Source organism: Ornithorhynchus anatinus, chromosome 7 (genome assembly GCF_004115215.2).
Source record: "Ornithorhynchus anatinus isolate Pmale09 chromosome 7, mOrnAna1.pri.v4, whole genome shotgun sequence".
Lineage (NCBI taxonomy): Eukaryota > Metazoa > Chordata > Mammalia > Monotremata > Ornithorhynchidae > Ornithorhynchus > Ornithorhynchus anatinus.
This window is the reverse complement of record NC_041734.1, coordinates 60,191,182-60,208,781: the sequence shown is the minus strand read 5'-3', so window position 1 is coordinate 60,208,781 and position 17,600 is coordinate 60,191,182. Positions and strand designations below refer to the sequence as shown.

At 49.8% G+C, this 17,600-nt stretch overlaps 1 protein-coding gene across 3 annotated transcripts; it reads right to left on the bottom strand.

Moving 5' to 3' along the window:
* Positions 1 to 178: 178 nt before the first annotated feature.
* ASF1B (anti-silencing function 1B histone chaperone) lies at positions 179 to 14,422 on the bottom strand. Of its 3 annotated transcripts, XM_001511878.4 has the most exons (5): positions 14,210 to 14,422; positions 8,822 to 8,937; positions 8,524 to 8,700; positions 7,546 to 7,795; positions 6,442 to 7,008 (listed from the first exon to the last, which is right to left on the bottom strand). In XM_001511878.4, exons 1-4 carry the CDS (start codon positions 14,316 to 14,318, stop codon positions 7,592 to 7,594), a joined length of 606 nt encoding a protein of 201 aa, XP_001511928.1. In that variant the 5' UTR covers positions 14,319 to 14,422; the 3' UTR covers positions 6,442 to 7,008; positions 7,546 to 7,591. The 3 variants fall into 3 exon arrangements, with proteins under 3 accessions (XP_028925533.1, XP_001511928.1, XP_028925532.1); XM_029069700.2 differs by lacking the exons at positions 6,442 to 7,008; positions 7,546 to 7,795 and adding an exon at positions 179 to 800; XM_029069699.2 differs by having other exon boundaries at positions 6,442 to 7,795.
* Between the last annotated feature and the right edge of the window lie 3,178 nt (positions 14,423 to 17,600).

Below are 17,600 nucleotides of genomic sequence, written 5' to 3'. Positions count from 1 at the left end.
AAGTATAGCAAGTAAAGAGGAATTCAAAGTGGCTCAAGTTGGCCTGGTGCTGACATTTCCACCACAATCCAGTAGCAGGAAGAATTCATTTATCCTGCTTCTCCCTTCATTTTCCTAGGGCAGGAACCTGGTGCCAGTTTATTTTTGTAACCTGTGAACCAAATTCACTGCAAGCCAGTGGATTTTTAGAAGATGATTTATTGTGACCACATCTTATATGAAGGCTAAGAATGAGAAAGGCTAACCTGAAGGTATCTAGGAGAATAAAATCTTAAAACATGAATTTTTTTTCTCAATGAGAATATTAATTTTGCTTTGAAGAGGCTGCATCAAACCTGAGCGAATTCACTGGAGCCTTATTGGACTAAACCAGTCTGAGAAGCAAGATGAAGAAGTTGCTTCCACGATTCACCAACTCCAGTCAGCCTCACTTATCAGTGTTTCCTCCACTCCCTCACAGCACCCTTTTCCCCTTTACTGCTTGTTCTCCCATTTGACCAGACTGAAATTACAAACACACACCCACAGTCAAAAATACTTAGGCCTCAACCAATGTAAATTCCCATGCAAGGGCACAGAGAAGCAGAGATTAATTGTTCAAATTCACCTCCTAGTTTTTAAGGCCCTAAACCTCATTTGTTTAGTTGACTAGAGATGTGACAAAATTTACTGAAAAGGTTAAAGAGGCTACACCCCATCGTGCAAAATGAGAGGACTTGGATTTTGATGTCTTTCTTAAAGCTGTTTTGCTCAGGACTGCAGAGAATACTTGCTAGTTCCAGGTTCCTGATTTCCCACCCCTTAAAAAAAAAAACAAAACAGAGAAAAATCCACTCGAGAGCTAGAAGTGATTAGCAGTATAAACTTACCCCTCTAAATTCCTGGGAGGTGAGGGATTGGGAAAGAAGTGGGAATGATGGTTGGGAAAGTTCAGGTTTGGGAAGACCTCTTAACCGCAATAGACTTAGGTCCTAATAATCCAGGCAGGTAAACACCAGGAGAGTGTCAACCAGGTATATATCCAAGTAGGTTTGATCGAGTACTTAACTGTGTGCCGAGCACCACACCAAATATTTGAGAAAGACCAATAGAATTGGCAGGCATGAGCTCTGCCTTCAAGAACCTTGCAATCTAGTAGGGGAGATAGACACAGGTAAAGAACAGGGAGGCAGAAGTAAAGAATAGATAGATAAATAAATAAAAATATGGTATTAAGTGCTTACTACTTGCCAAGCACCTGTTCTAAGTAAGAGAATGTATATGTGTATTAGTACAGTGCTCTTCACACAGTAAGCACTCAATAAATACGATTGAATGAATATACATACATGTGTACTACTGGGGGATTATAAAAATCTTACTGCTTAAGTGGCAGTAAGAAAGGGCTGACCTGGAAGTTGCGGTGTATAAAGTGGGGAGAGAAGAATTTGAAGAGGAAAAGCTCCTGGAGGAGATGTGATTTCAAAAGGGGAAAGCTGCGGTCCTTTGGATATGAAGGGGGGAAAAGTAAGCGAGAGGTTGGTAGAGGGAGGGGTCAGAATGATCCACAGTGAATAGGTTAACTTGAGAGGAATGAAGGGTGTGAGGGAAAAGAGCTGATCGAATGCCTTAAATCCTACAGTCAGAAGTTGCTCCTTGAGACTGAGAGGAATGGGTAGCCATTGGGGAGTTACTGAAGAGCGGGGAGACCTGTGCAGGACGGCATTTTTAGAAAAATGATCCGGGCAGCAGAGTGAAGTAGGGACTGGAGAGGGAAGAGACTGGAGGCAGGAAGGTCAGTGAGGAGGCTGATGAAGTAGTTAAGCCCAGATAAGAAGCCATCAGAGAGTGAATGGTTGAAGATGGCATCCAGGGAAGGAAGAAGAGCAGGCGTGTTTTTAGAAGGTGAGAAAGGATGGGGTGGGAAGTGAAGGTGGAGGGGCTAGATTTTGAAAGGAGGTGGGCAATCTCTTGACAAGAGTAAGCCCCGTGGGGGACAGGGACTGTTTTCATTCATTCAATAGTATTTATTGAGCACTTACTATGTGCAGAGCACTGTACTAAGCACTTGGAATGTACGATTTGTTAAGGGCTTACTATGTACCAAGCACTGTTCTAAGCGCTGGGGTAGATACAAAGTAATCAGGATGTCCCACGTGGGGCTCAGTCTTCATCCCCCATTTTGCAGATGAGGGAACTGAGACCCAGAGAAGTGAAGTGACTTACCCAAAGTCACACAACTGACAAGTGGCAGAGCCGGGATTAGAACCCACACCCTCTGACTCCCAAACCCGGGCTCTGTCCACTGAGCCACGCTGCTCCTCTGTGTCTGACCTGATTATCATATATCTGTCCCTGGGTTTAGTCTAGTGCATTGCAAATGTTTAATGAATACCACAGTTATAAGTGGGAGTGAATGGATGTGGAGGTGGGAGGGAGCTGGGGTGGTGAAGGGAGTTTTTGTCAAAGTAGTTGACAGGGTCCTTGGGGGTAAGAGAGTGAAAAGGTGGGCTATTAGGGGTTTCAGGAGTGAATCAATGAGGGAGAAGCAGTGTGGTCTAGTGGAGAGAGCACAGGCCTGGGAGTCAGAAGGACCTGGGTTCTAATCCTGACTCTGCCACTTGTCTGCTGTGTGACCTTGGGCAAGTCACAACGTCTTTGTGCTTCAGTTCCCCTCATCTGTAAAATGGGGATTAAGACTGAGCCCTATATGGGACAGTGACTGTGTCCAATCTGATTAACTTGTAAAAATACTAATAATTCTGGTATTTGTTAAGGGCTTACCATGTGCCAGGCACTGTACTAAGCGCCAGGGTGGATGCAAGCTAATTGGGTTGGACATAGTCCCTGTCCCATGTGAGGCTCACAGCCTCAATCCCCATTTTACAGATGAGGGAACTGAGGCACAGAGAAGTGAAGTGACTTGCCCAAGGTCACACAGCAGACAAATGGCAGAGCCGGGATTGGAACCCATGACCTTCTGGCTCCCAGGCCCTTGCTCGATCCACTACGCCATGCTGCTTCCCATCTACCCATCTTGTACCTACCCCAGCGCTTAGTACAGTGCCTGGCACATAGTAAGTCCTTAGCATGCCATTATTATTAACAACAACAATGAATACCATGATTATTGTTATTGAAAGAGAGGGCAGAAGTACAGCAAGTAAAGAGGAATTCGAAGTGGCTGAAGTTGGCCTGGTGCTGACAGGAGTGGGAGTGTGCCAAGGTGACCCAGGACCGAGGGTTGGGGAGGTGAAATTGACCGAAGGACACTGAGGCAAGGAAATGGCGTTCAGCAGGGAGGATACAGTTGGGAGCATGGACCTGTAGGCACCGAGAGGGGAGGTTGGGTAGGGAGTCCAAATGGGGTATGAAGGCTAGGAGAAGTGGTGTTCTAGGGATCAGCCGACGCCTGGTCCACGTCCTACCTCTGGCCTGGATGCCCTCCCTCCTCACATCCGCCAAACTAGCTCTCTTCCCCCCTTCAAAGCCCTACTGAGAGCTCACCTCCTCCAGGAGGCCTTCCTAGACTGAGCCCCCCTTTCCCTCTGCCCCTACTCCCTCCCTCGGCTCTACCCCCTCCCCGCCCCACAGCACTTGTGTATATTTATGCATATTTATAATTCTATTTATTTTATTAATGATGTGTATATATCTATAATTCTGTTTACTTTGATGCTATTGATGCCTGTTTACTTGTTTTATCTGCCTCCCCGCCTTCTAGACTGCGAGCCCATTGTTGAGTAGGGATCGTCTCTATCTGTTGCCGAGTTGTAGTTTCTGAGCGCTAGGTGTTCTGCACGCAGTAAGCGCTCAGTAAATACGATTGAATGAATGAATGAGAGGTGGTCTCTGCAGAGGGAACAAGGATGGTCTTGCGGGGTGGGGGTCGGGGGGAGAGGTGGTAGTTTAGGAGGTTGTGTCAGAGTGGTGATTCTGCATTACTTCTCCTTTCTGTGTCATCTACGCACTTGGATCTGTGACCTTTGGACATTTGATATTCGCCCCACCCCAACCCTGCAGCACTTATGTACATATCTTTCAATATGTAATTATAAACTACATATTTATTCATATTGTCTGCCTCCCCCTCTAGTCTAAGTTCATTATGGGCATTCATTCATCCAGTCGTATTTATTGAGTGCTTACTCTGTGCAGAGCACTGTCCTAAGCGCTTGGAAAGTACAATTCAGCAGTAGAGACAGTCCCTGCCCACGACGGGCTCACACTCTAGAAGAGGGAATGTGTTTGCTAATTCTGTTGTACTCCCCCAAGTGCTTAGTAAAGTGCCCTGCACATAGTAAGCACTCAATAAATACCCTTGATTGATTGATCGATTGATATGTGGGGAGGTTAGAAACGATAGAATGACTTAGTGGACAGGCGACCCAGTGGGGGTTCGAGTTGGTAAATGGGGGGGTGGAGCCAGGGGGCGGTCAGTGGAGGTGGAGAGGAAGCAAGTGGCTGGGGGTGGTCATCAGGAACATCCACATAGCCATTGAAGGGCCCAAGGAGGACAAAAGTTGAAGGTGTCAAAAATCCAAATTGGAGGTGGAACCAGGGCTGTAGAGAACTGCAACTAGTAATTGAAGTGGGTGGTAAAGGCGGATGACTGGACTTCAAAGGAGAGGAGGTGTGGGATGGTGTAAAAGCAGCATGGAGCCAGCCAACACTTCCCCTTTTCCCCTGGAGTGGGAGAAATCGAAGGCCCCGCCAGCCTCAGGAAAGAGCAGCAGGGGAAGATGAGCATGTCGTCGAGTGAGCCTGGTTGTCAGGATGGCAAGGATGAAGGGGAGTTTGCCCACACTGGAGGAGGGGTTCCGCAGGCTCTTTCTAGAGGGAGTGGGTAGAGTAGGGGGTGAGAGGGGAAGTCAGGGATGCCCGCCACAGATTTCCCTTAGGAAAAGGGGAGGGGGGCAGGCAAAAGTAGGGCAAGGCATTTCTTTGTATCCTTCCACTAGCCCCACCTAGAAAAGGCAATCATGAGTCCCCTGCTGATGTGGGACTGAGGGTAGGCTTGTAAGCACTCTACTTCTTCACTATCTCCAACTGTCACTTCTGTATTGTAACCTCTGTGATTGGGGCACAGTGTGAAGATGAGAATTCATCACCGAAAGTAAAACGCCACTTGTAACACACGGCCCGGCCGGGTGTGGAGTTGAGACTGGACAGCTTGATGAAGGATGGCTCGCCGAGACGAGATTTAAATGCTCATTTTGGAAGGTTTTTTCTTGTCGGAGCGGCAGCAAACCCAGGGTCATACAATTCCTGGGAAACAGGCCTCCCAAGTTTGCCCAAGGTTAGAAGCCTGGTGTCGCTGCATCGTTCACCCGTAGCAACCGCCCTGGCCCAGCAGATGCCCCAAACTGATGGGTTTTGGGTTTTTTTTTGGTTAGGCATCCACTATGTGCCAGGCACTGTTCTAAGCGCTGGGGTAGATACAAGGTAATCAGGTGGACACAGTCCAGATCCCACATGGGATTCACCGTCTTAATCCCCATTTTATAGATGAGGTAACTGAGGCCCAGAGAAGTGAAGTGACTTGCTCGAGGTCACTCAGACAAGTGGCAGAGCCAGGATTAGAACCCAGGTCCTTCTGCTTCCTAGGGCCGTGTCCTTCCCCAGGCCATGCTGCTTTGTTTTCTGGCTCCAGTCTAAGTGCCCAGGACAGTTCTATCTCTCGGTGGTTTTGTCTGGTTTTCATTTTGCCCCTAGCCTTCACAAGAACGGGGGGCAAAAAAGACCCTCCCCAAACCTTACTAAGCCACGGAGTGTCAAACTCAATGATGGCTTACCACATTGGAGGGGGACACAACGGTCTCTATGACTTGAGGTCTCAGCTATTCCGTTCCGTGTCCACTGGCCGCACCTGTCTCCCCAACTGGCCACCTGCCACTGCATGCTGGCGGGCCCAGGGGGCCCAGGCGGGCTGTGTCTGTGCTTCACACACAGTAAGTGCTCAATAAATACGATTGAATGACTGAAACGGCATGAGAGCGTAGGCGGTTCAGCACCACACCCCACCGCTACCGCAGAAACTCAAGTGTGTGTCCTGCTGGCAGTAAGACATACCTTTCCCCTTGGCCACCGATGCCCGACCCAAGCTTGGTTAAATGGCGAGGGGCCAGAAAAAGGGGGTTTCCGTGGTACGAGTGATCCCCTCTTCTCGCCACACATGGATGCAGTTTCCCTGGCGGCAGCAGTGTCTTTGAACCACAGGTGGACTCTCCTAAAGCAGATACTCAACTCGGCCTTTCTCTAGAAGAGGCCAGCTTTGGTAAAGTCTTCTTCAACCTCTGGTGTGAGGAGAACTGCTCTTCGTTTCCTGGGCTGGTCCCTGAGCGGAAAAGGAAGGGGAACGTAGGCTGGCTCCGTTTTCCCATTCGGGCCTGAGGCAGACACCCGGGAGAAAGAAGCGACAACCCTTGAGCTAGACCAAGCCCAGGGAAGAAGCCACTACAGTCTGGCCTAAGTGCTTTTATTTCTCCATTAACCACAGCATCTTTAATATACATGTTTAATACAAAAGAGGTGGGGGGGAGGGGGGGGCTCCAAAGAGTGTTGCAGAGGAAGGGAAGAGACTGGCTTAGGAGGTGTGCTTAGGCCAACAACCTCCACCACCATTCTTAAAAATTCACTCCTGAGTTGATAGCTTCGGCAGAAGTGGAGCCTAAAGGGATGCGTTAAAATTGGCACGGATGAGATTTTCGGCAAGGGGCTTCACCCTCCAACTCTTGCCACCCAAGAGCGACCGACTGGGTCGGCAGGAGCCGAAAGACTGAACAGAATAGGGTTGGCGCCAGGAGGAAGATTTCCACCTGGCCTGTCTTCACTTAGCTCTTCGATGAGCCTAACCTGAAAGCTTTAGGCTGCTGATCTTGCGCTCCAAGAAGGGATGGGGCTTTGCCAGTTGCTGGTGGATCGAGGCCGGTGCGTCGGGAGACGTTCGTCTCTTCACCCACCCACACAGACGAGTCAGGCCCGTTGTCTTCTCACCAGGGCTTCCGTACCTAACCTGGTTGGTCACTGCTAGAGAATGGTTGGGAAAAGAAAGGAATGTGAGGAGAATGTGGCAGAAGCCAGGGGGGGGAGAATGTTCCGGCTAGTCAAGGAAGCCTCCAACCAGTCTTGGTGGGGTGGGGCAGGAGGGAGAGGGTAAAAGAAAAAAAAAAAGAGAAGGGGAGGGAGGGGGAGAGAGAGAGAGAGAGAGAGAGAGAGAGAGAGAGAGAGAGAGAGAGAGAGAGAGAGAGAGAGAAAGGGGGAAAAAAGCCTAGCATGTAAGAGCTTAGCAGATCAATGGTGCTAGTCTTCTCTCAAACAGCACCTCACCCCTAGGGTATCTGCAGGACTGGGGGCAGGGAAGGGGTGGAAGCGGTGAGGAATGAAGAGATAAGAATTGGAACATTTTCGAGAACCTGCCTGAATAGAAGCTAGACCCTGGCCCCCCTCCCTCAGCCTCCTGATGGACATGAGGCCTTGCCATCCCTTAAGGACCAGTTGAACTGGCCCAAGAATAGCCTGGAGCCACAGAGCAAGCTCTCTAGTCTGCATAACAACTGTGCATACCCAGAAGCTTAAGCCTGCCCCCTCTGTCCTCGTTCCATTCCTCTTGTTAGATACAGTCCATGGAGTTCTCAGGAAGCAGGCTGAGGGCAGAGCCAGCAAGGCCCAGCCCCTTGGTCTGTGTGCTGCTCAGGGAAAGCCCACTGCTTAAGGCAGGGTCCTGATTCTCAATGTTCTCCACTTTGTCGGTGCTGTCCCAGTTGATGTGGAAGCGGGTCACCCGGGGATTGGAGGCCAAGATGTTGCGCTGGAGCTGGGATAAGAAAGAGTCGAGTTGTCAAAAGATATCAGCATAGAGGAGTTCCAGTAGGGCAGTCACGCGCCTTACTCAAGAAGATGCTGCGGCTGGATTAGGGGCTATAGGCCCTGCCACGGTGGGTGGTGGCGGGTGGGGAGAATCCAGTACAGAGCTGTTGATATTCACAAGATCAACAAGCTCATCCTGGAAGTTGGAGGGCTGTTAAATGCGTTTTTCTTCCAGCACAGGGATTAGGTGGGAAAGTGGCAGGAGTCATTTAGCCCTTCACTTCCAACTGAACTCCCAAAACATCACCCGATCCGTGCTGGGTCAAGCCAAGAACCCAACAGGCTCCCCCTCACTTCCTAATCAACAGAATGCGACACCTGCTCCAGTAATAACAACAGTGGCATGTGTTAAGCGCTTACTATGTGCCAAGCACTGTTCTAAGTGCTGGGGTAGATACAAGGCAATCAAGTTGTCCCACACGGGTCTCGCAGGCTTAATCCCCATTTTCCAGATGAGGTCACCGAGGCACCGAGAAGTTAAGTGACTTGCCTGAGATCACGCAGCAGGCAAGTGGCAGAGATGGGATTAGAACCCAGGCCCTCTGACTCTCGGGCCCGTGCTCTTTCCACTAGGCCATGCTGCTTCCACACAATCTCCCATCTCAGTCTCCTGGATAGCTTTTTCTAGGAGTAGGCCAAGAAGAGAGGCGGAGAGTGGGCCGGAGGTAGGCATACCTGGGAGAAGTCAGGTTTCAGGGGTGGGTTCTCCCGAAGCTCAGGATCGGTGTACTCGTTGTTGACATAGTAGCCGACGCGGATGAACTCCTGGCCGTGGTAGGTGCAGGTGATGAGGACCACAGTCACACCCACCGCATCCGTCTCAGGGATAAGGAGGGAATTTGGGGCATCCGCCTGGTAAGGAGAGCAAACCCTGGGTGAGGCACGCTTGGGGTCGGGGGGAGGGGTAATAGTGCAGATGGCTGCAGCGAGGAAAGGCACTCAGGAAAGGGTTGGGAACGATCAGGTTTCTTACCTGAAAGACAAACATGTGCCTTCCTGCTGGGACCGGCCCCACCAGCACCGAGTCCAAGACCTGGTCAAACTCCTCACTCTCGGCGGAGCCAACATAAATGATCTTCCATTCCAGGTCTGAAAAGGAAGGGTGGATGGGAAGGAGTCAGTGGCCATAGCTCAGAACCTAGGAAGAGGCTAATTTTTTTTTTTTTAAATGGCATTTGTTGCCCGTCAATGGGCGGGGATTGTCTCTATCTGTTGCCGAATTGTACATTCCAAGCACTTAGTACAGTGCTCTGCACACAGTAAGCACTCAATAAATACTATTGAATGAATTTGTTAAGCGCTACTATGTGCCGGGCACTGTACTAAGCGCTGGGGTAGATACAAGTCAATCGGATTGAACACAGACCCTGTCCCACTTGGGGTTCACAGTTTTAATCCCCATTTTACAGATGAGCGAATCGAGGCCCAGAGCAGTGAAGTGACAGACAAGTGGAGGCGGCATTAGAACCCAGGTCATTCTGACTCCCAGGCCCGTGCTCTACCCGCTAGGCCACGCTGCTCCTCTACCTAGATTTGTAAACCCCTTGAGGGGGCCAGGGTTTGGTTCAAGCAACTATTGTACGATCCTCTCCTAAGCGCTTAGTACAGTGCTCTGCACAGTAACAGTAATAATAATTATGGTACTTGTTTAGCACTTACTCTGTGCCCAGCACTGTTCAGGTAATCACTCAATAATCAGATAAACTCTCCATAAATGCCACTGACCAATTGATTGGCTCTGACTTTTGGAAGGGCTGAACTCTTTCTTTACACAAAGAATCAGCACATCTTTGAAGTCCGCCTTCCACCCCAAGAGCTCACGTTCCTCCTAGCCTGTGGTCTGAAACAGCATGGTGTGGCCGATCGGTAAGAGCAGCTGCACCTCTGCAGTAGGTTCGATTTTGGTGTTCAGAGTAATCTTGCGAGTCACTGCCTCAGGTTCTCTCTCATCCAGAAAGCATCTATCTTCCAGGGAAATGGAGGGGAGTGGTGAGAATGAATTCTCAAGGCAGAAGTTTAAGCTCTATGAGGGTGCAGGGCAGTGAGGAACTGGGGCAGGGGAGAGGAAAGGCCCCCCTCCCCTTCCCCGCCCCCAATTTAGGGCTCTGATAGGTCCTGGGCCAGGCGGCAGCATCCTCTCACACACAAGGAGCTGTGCCACCAAAATGAGTAAATCCCTTGACAACTGAGGCAGGGCATCTGGCCCAAATCCAGGAGAGCCAGCCAACAAGGGAAGGAAGGAAGAGAGAAATCAGCCCTGAGACTGCCTACTCCCTTCAGAAATCAGAACCAGCCCCTGTGGATAATTATGCCTACTTACTGAAATGCAGGAGAGGGCCAAGTGGTAGACAGTCAACAAGCAGGTCTTCTATACAACCTCTGAACCCCAGCTCTCAAAGTGAGAGCAACGCCTTCCTACCCATCTAAAAGAAGTAAATTCACTGAGGAGAATTGAGGTGAAGAAAGTGAAGTCGGGAGACTCTGCCCATTCTGGGGCATGACTGACAGTCTAACCCTCTTCCTAGAGATTCAGATGCATCAAAGAGTGTTATATTGGATGGAGGGGGGCTTGGCAGCCCAACTTGCAAAGTTATTTTAGGTTCCTTGAAGTTACACAATTTACAGCTCTAACTGCTGAGGGAGATTTCACAAGCTGTGATTTAACAGGAAGTGAGAACTCCTGGAAGTTAGCCTACTCCTTGGTAGGGCTTTTTTTTCCAAGAATAAAAAGTTTCCAGACGGGGGAAAATGCAGTCTGTGGAATTTCTGCAAACATGAGGCACATTTCTTCCAAAGCAGTTTCTTTCCTATAGCAGGCCTTTATTCCCACTGCCATTTGCCACAGTTTAGATGGAGCATTCCCATTTAGGTACAGTACATGTACTGTAGGGCAGGAGTCCTGGGTCTCCATGGAAGAGATCAACACCTTTTGGCTTTTTTCCTAGCAGGGGAAAATGTTACATGTGCACTCTGAGGGAAGTAAAATAAATAAATAAATAATAGAGGACTTTCTTTTCATATCATCTTCACCAAGGAAGGAGCCCAATTACTGGAAGGATAGCAAACCCAAATCGTTCAACTCCATTCTCATCCTTCTATATCTTCTCTTTTTTTAAAAAAATTATTTTAATGGTATTTGTTAAGTGCTTACTACGTGTCAAACTCTCTAAACACTGGGGTAGATACCAGTTGATCAGGTTGGACATAGTCTCTATCCTGCATGGGGCTCACAGTTTAAGTAGGAGGAAGAACAGAAAAACCAAGGCATGGAGGAATTAAGTGACTCACCCAAGGTCACACAGCAGTTAAGTAGTGGGGATTAGAACCCAGGTCCTCTGACTCCCGGGCCTGTGCTCTTTCCACTAGGCTACATTGCTTCTCCTGTTGACCGGAAACCCGGTGTGGGAAGAGATCGCATCTCTTATTGCTGAATTGTACTTTCCAAGCGCTTTGGACAGTGCTCTGCACACAGTAAGTGCTCAATAAATAAGACTGAATGAAAGAAAAGATGGAGTGGTTTCCCCAGAAAGTGAGCCTTAAATTACTGGATTTTTGACCCCCCTCCTTCTTAGCTCTGGGGACCCAGGTAATCATAGCCAGCTGATGAATTGAGAAGCAGATCAATGACTGCCTGTTAAAAAGCACTGGCAGAAAAGTAGAGAGCCACTAAGGTGCCTGACTTCCTGGAATCTTCTACTGACCCACCTCCCAATTTGCTCTAAGTCAATTGCTTTACTACTTTAGGCTTCAATTTCTTCAGTCTATGGAGTGAAAGTTGGGCCCGGACCAGGCCCAAGTCCTGAATTTTGGGAGGGTGGTCGGGAGATTGTTTTGCCACTCCCCGAAAGGTGCCAGGATAGTATATCAACAGTTTCAGGTGATCATCAATTGCTAAAAGGAACTTCACCCACTAGATTACTAGAATTTACCAAATGGCAGAATGAATGATACCCAACATTTGTCACTTCTCTAACACCTTTCTCTAAAGCTTGTTTACCACCTCTCCCACGGATTCTCATTCATCCTTACAACGTCTTTTTGAAGTGGGCAGGGGTTTCCGGGGTAGCAGAAGCAGCGTGCCTTAGCGGATAGAGCTCGGGCCTGGGAGTCGGAAGGACCTGGGTTCTAATCCTGCCTCGCCACATGTCTGCCGTGTCATCTTGGGCAGGCCACTTCACTCTCTGGGCTTAGTTCCCTCATCTGTAAAATGGGGATTAAGAGTCAGCGCCCCATGTGGGACAGGGACCGTGGCCAACCTGATTAAGTTGTATCCACCCCAGCACTTAGAACAGTGCTTGGCAGATAGTAAGCGCTTAACGAGTCCCATAAGAATAATAATAATAATAGTTTCCTAGTGTTGCATAGGGGAAACCGAGTACAGGGACACAACAAACTAGCCTAGGACCTGAGACATATAAGGCCCAGTCCCCAAATCCGGAATCAGTTCGGGGGCCAGACTCAAACACCACCCGGTCATACACTGGGTAGCTCTAGAGGCCCAAGTTCTATTTCCGACTTAGCTAATTTGCCAGGTGGTTTTATGTAGCACTTTATGCCGTATTTGCAAATCAGCAAAGGGGCTACCAAACGCTTTCCTTTCAAGAGTGCAGTTAGAGAATAAAGAAGGGTTGGGCTGGCCAACGCTTAAAAGAGCCAGGTAAAACTTGCAGGAACATGATGGGGGGAAAAGGAGGAAGGAAGAAGAGTTGGAGGCTACTCCCGATGTCTTGACATCTGAGAATTTAGACTTCCCTCAAACCAACAAGTTCCTTACAACCTCTTCCAAACCTGGAAATTTTTCTTACTGCTGAATGTCATTCAGCAATTAGTTAACCACCGATTAAATTAGCCCACTCAAATTAAGCTGCAGGGAAAAGAAGCCTAGGGGACTGAACTGTCAGTCCTCCTCAGAAAGCTGCTTTTTCCCAAAAGGTGGCACAGGGGAAATGTAGTACTGCCATCAATGCACATTACGTTTAAGTGGTGATGCTCCACTCTAACCACATGTTTGCTACTTCTTGTGGCTAGAAAGCTCTCCTGTATTCTGGCCTACCTTACTTTACCACCTTTTCCTCAGTTAGGCAGGTGGGCAGAGTACTGCCCAGATGACAAGATTCCTGAGTTTCATGCCCAGCTCTGACATGAATTTACTATGGTTCCCAACCAAGTTATTCGTGGGAAAGAGCACGGGCTTGGGAGTCAGAGGATGTGTGTTCTAATCCCGGCTCTGCCACTTGTCTGCTGTGCGACCTTGGGCAATCCACTTCACTTCTCTGGGCCTCAGTTGCCTCATCTGTAAAATGGGGCTGAAGACTGTGAGCCCCACGTGGGACAATCTGATGACCTTATATCTACCGGTGCTTAGAACAGTGCTTGGCACCTAGTGAGCGCTGAACAAACACCATCATTATTGTTATTATTAATAATGATGGTATTTGTTCCATGCTTACTATTATTAGATTGACAGAGCCTGCTCTAAACTGGTTTTTCTTTGCAACTAAGTAAATTCACCTCATTCAACAAAAACTCCTCTCTCGGGTAACTGTCCCCTAATAATAACAATCACGATAATAATAATATTTATGATCATTAGGGTACTTGTTAAGCGCTTCCTATGTGCCAGGCACTGTTCTAAGCGCTCGATGAACGAGAGAGTCGGGTTGCTGGAAAGGGGTGGCATTACGATACGGGAGGAGTGACTGGAAACTCAGAGGATCTGGCGGGGCAAGGTTTTAGTTCATAAGAAAACGAAGCCAGAATTTGAGGGAGCAACCTGGGGAGGGGGCAGCCGAGCAACGAAGAGACGAGCTGCACGTTGGCGGGTAAAGGGACAACGCTGCGAAGCATTGTAATCTCTGCACAAAGGGGGGAAAAAAAACAACTGACCCGCGGGAAGGCACAAAACAGGGGAGCCAAGCATCCCGGCCTCCCGCCGGCGTCCTTCGAGTCGAGAAAAATAATAATGCTGGGATTTGTTAGGCGTTTACTATGTGCAGAGCACTGTTCTAAGCGCTGGGGGGGTACAAGGTAATCAGGAGGTCCCCCTTGAGGCTCCCAGTCTTCATCCCCGTTTTCCAGATGAGGTCACTGAGGCCCAGAGAAGGGAAGTGACTTGCCCCCAGTCATCCAGCTGCCAAGTGGCAGAGGTGGAATTCGAACCCACGACCTCGGACTCCCCAGCCCGGACTCTTTCCACTGAGCCGCGCCGCTTCTCGAGAGAACCGATGCTTGGGCACAGAAGAGGAGGAAGGCAGCATTGAGGGGGCTCCCCCCGAGGGGGTCACGGCGGGGGTGGGGCGAGGAAAAGCTGGTGGCGGAAAGCGGGCAAGGCCGAGGAGAAGGGGAGGAGGTCGGATCTCACCGTCGGTCAAGGCCTCGCAGCACTCGAAGCTGATCTCGAACTGGAAGGGGCTGTGGAAGGAACACGGATTCTGCAACACCGACACGTTCAGCACCGACACCTTGGCCATTGTCGCTCCGGAAGGGGAGGGGGTGAACGAGCAAGCCGGGAGACGCTGGCTCTTTCTTCGGTTAGCCCGGCGACCCCTCCCCGCGGCCCCTTCAAACGGCAGGTTCCGCCCCCCGCCCCCCCGCGGCTAATCGTCGCCCGCCTTCCGCCGGGCGCGAGCTCCTTCTCACCAATCACCAGAAGGCTGCCAGCGCGCCTTAGAGCCTCCCCACCAATCCGCGGGCCTCTCTCGCCGGCGCGCGCGCCGCCCTGGCGCCAATCCTTCCTCTTCTGGGGGGGGGGGCCCGCGCGCCCGTGCGCGCGCCTCCCTTTTCACCTCGACCAATCACCGGCCTCTCCGTCCCGGATGTTAGCGAACGGGCGCGCCGCCCCGCCAGACCCGATCTAATCTTCGGCGCCCCACCCGAGCCATCCCGCTACGCACTGCAGGCGGCCGCCGGACGGGGGCGTCGTCCCGGGCCGCGGCGTTGAGTGGCGGGGAAGGTGGTGAGGTGGCTGCTGAGGCGAGGAAGGAGAGAATTAGAATTATCTGATAATATCAGCTGATCAGACCGGGTTCTTTAAAATAGCACTCCTTGGCCGCGAAGCGTCGTTGGTTTTAGTGAAGCAGCGTGGTTCGGTGGGAAGAGCCCGGGCTTTGGAGTCATGGGTTCTAATCCGGCCTCTGCCACGTGTCAGCTGGGTGACCTCGGGCAAGTCACTTCACTTCTCTGGGCCTCAGTGATCTCCTCTGGAAAATGGGGATGAAGACTGGGAGCCCCAAGGAGGACGACCTGATCACCTTGTACCCCCCCCCAGCGCTTAGAACAGTGCTTTGCACATAGTAAGCGCTTAATAAATACCAACATTATTATTATTAGTGAGCGCCTTTGATTGGACCGGGACCGGTGGGGGGCGAGACGCTTAGTACATTGCTTTGCACACAGTAAGCGCTCAATTTACTGCTATTGTTTTAATAAGATGTACACCCCCTTGATTCTATTTATTGCTATTGTTTTTGTCCGTCTGTCTCCCCTGATTAGACTGTAAACCCGTCAATGGGCAGGGATTGTCTCTATCTGTTGCCGAATTGTCCATTCCAAGCGCTTAGTACAGTGCTCTACACATAGTAAGCGCTCAATAAATACTATTGAATGAACAAATACAATTAGATGAATCTTCGTTGCCCCAGAGCAAAAGGAGAGGACGATCCCTTCCCCTGTCAATTATCTGTGACTCTCTGCCTCGTGTTTTAACGTGAAGAGAAGTAAGTATCCGTCGAGGAGTCCAGCCATTTAATCGCCCTTTTTTATGGTATTTCTTAAGCACTTCGAGAAGCAGCGAGGCATAGGGAGTAGAGCATGGGCTTGGGAGTCAGAGGGACCTGGGTTCTAATCCCGCCTCCGCCACTTGTCCGCCGTGGGATTTTGGGCAAGTCACTTAACTTCTCTGTGCCTCAGTTTCCTCATCTGTAAGATGTAAAATGGGGATTAAGACTGAGCCCCATGGGGACGGAGACCATACCCAACCGGATAAGTTTTTATCTACCCTAGCTCTTGGTACAGTGCCTGGCACATAGTAAGTGCTTATCAAATACCATAAATAAATAAAATAATAATAAATATACTAAGCGCTCACTCTATGCCAGACACTGTTCTAAGCACTGGGGTAGATACAAGTTAATCAGGTTGCACACAGCCCACGGTCTTAAACCCCATTTTATGGATGAAGTAACTGAGGCACAGAGAAGTTGAGCAACTTGCCCAAGGTCACACAGCAGGCAAGTGGTGGAGCTGGGATTAGAGCCCAGGTCGTTCTGACTCCCTGACCCCTGCTCTTCCCACTAGGTCATGCTGCTTCACCCTGCCCCCAGAAGACACGTGAGATGGGGTTCACGAAGGTGGGACTATTTATGCCCCAACCTGGAGAGAGCTCATGATACCATTGGTCAGTCATTCCTTCTTGCTGGCTTTTCCTGGTGGTGTGTTTGTGTGGAAGGGTCCCTTTGGGTCCATATTACTTCCCTCTCCATCCTTTTTGGGGGAACTTGGGTTATGGGCATGTGGGCCTGGACAAAGGAGGTCTCGAGGGACCTTACTGTCGCTCCTCTCCCAACCAGGAGCCACAGGATGAGGAAGATTGTTAGTCTTTGTCTTCACATCCTTTCTACCTCCCTATCCCATCACCATCCTGCTTTCCATGACGATTAAGGTATCACCAGTTGCCACTAACCTGGTGAAGCAGGGAGCAGAAGGAGTTCCTGTTGTGTTTGTGTATGTGTGTGAGAGGTAAGCAGACTGCGTACCTCCACCCTGGGACCCTTCGGTTGGGATCACCCCCTTCCAATGGATAGATGCCGATGGGAGCCTCACCACCATAGTCGTCATGAAAATACTGCTCTTAGGCGTGGACACGGTCAGTCAGTCAATTGTATTTATTGCAATATCGTGTGCAGAGCACTGTACTAAGCGCTTGGGAGAGTACAATATAATATACCAGACACAGCCCCTGCCCACAACGAGCTTACAGTCTAGAGGGCCGGGGGGCACTCAGTGCCAAAAGCCGTAGGAATTAGGAAGAGAAGCCAGCCGGCCTAGGGCATTGTCTCATGGTTTTTCGCGGCAGACTGGCAGGGTTGACAGACACGAGAGTCTGTGGGGAAGGTGAATTCTCGTTCAACATAGCCGAAGGCGTCTCGGGAGAGGTTTTCCCAACAATGCGGACGTAGCAAAGATCCTTGCCAACGAATGGAAGGTGGTCTGACCCATAGCCACTCTAGCACTTATCGGTTTATTTGTTTATACAGATCTTCTGCACTGATGTAAACAGTATATATATATGACAATTTGTTCTGATTCTGCTATTTGAAGATATTTTTATGCCTGCCTCCTCCCATTAGAGCGTAAGCTCCTTATGGGCAGAGAATGCATATAATAAGAATGATGATGGTATTTGTTAAGCGCTTACTGTGTGCCAAGCACTGTTCTAAGCGCTGGGATAGATACAAGATAATCAGGTTGTCCCCCATGGGGCTCACAGTCTTAATCCCCATTTTTTTTACAGGTGAGGTAACTGAGGCACAGAGAAGTTAAGTGGCTTGCCCAAGGTCACACAGCAGACACGTGGCGGAGTTGGGATTAGAACCCACGTCCTCTGACTCCCAAACCCCGGGCTCTTTCCACTAAGCCACGCTGCTTCTCTATCATATGCCATACTCCGGGTGTACTTTCCAGTGTTCAGTACAATGCAGTGCTCTCAGTAGATGTTAGATCGATCAGTCATATTGAGCACTTTCTGTGTGCAG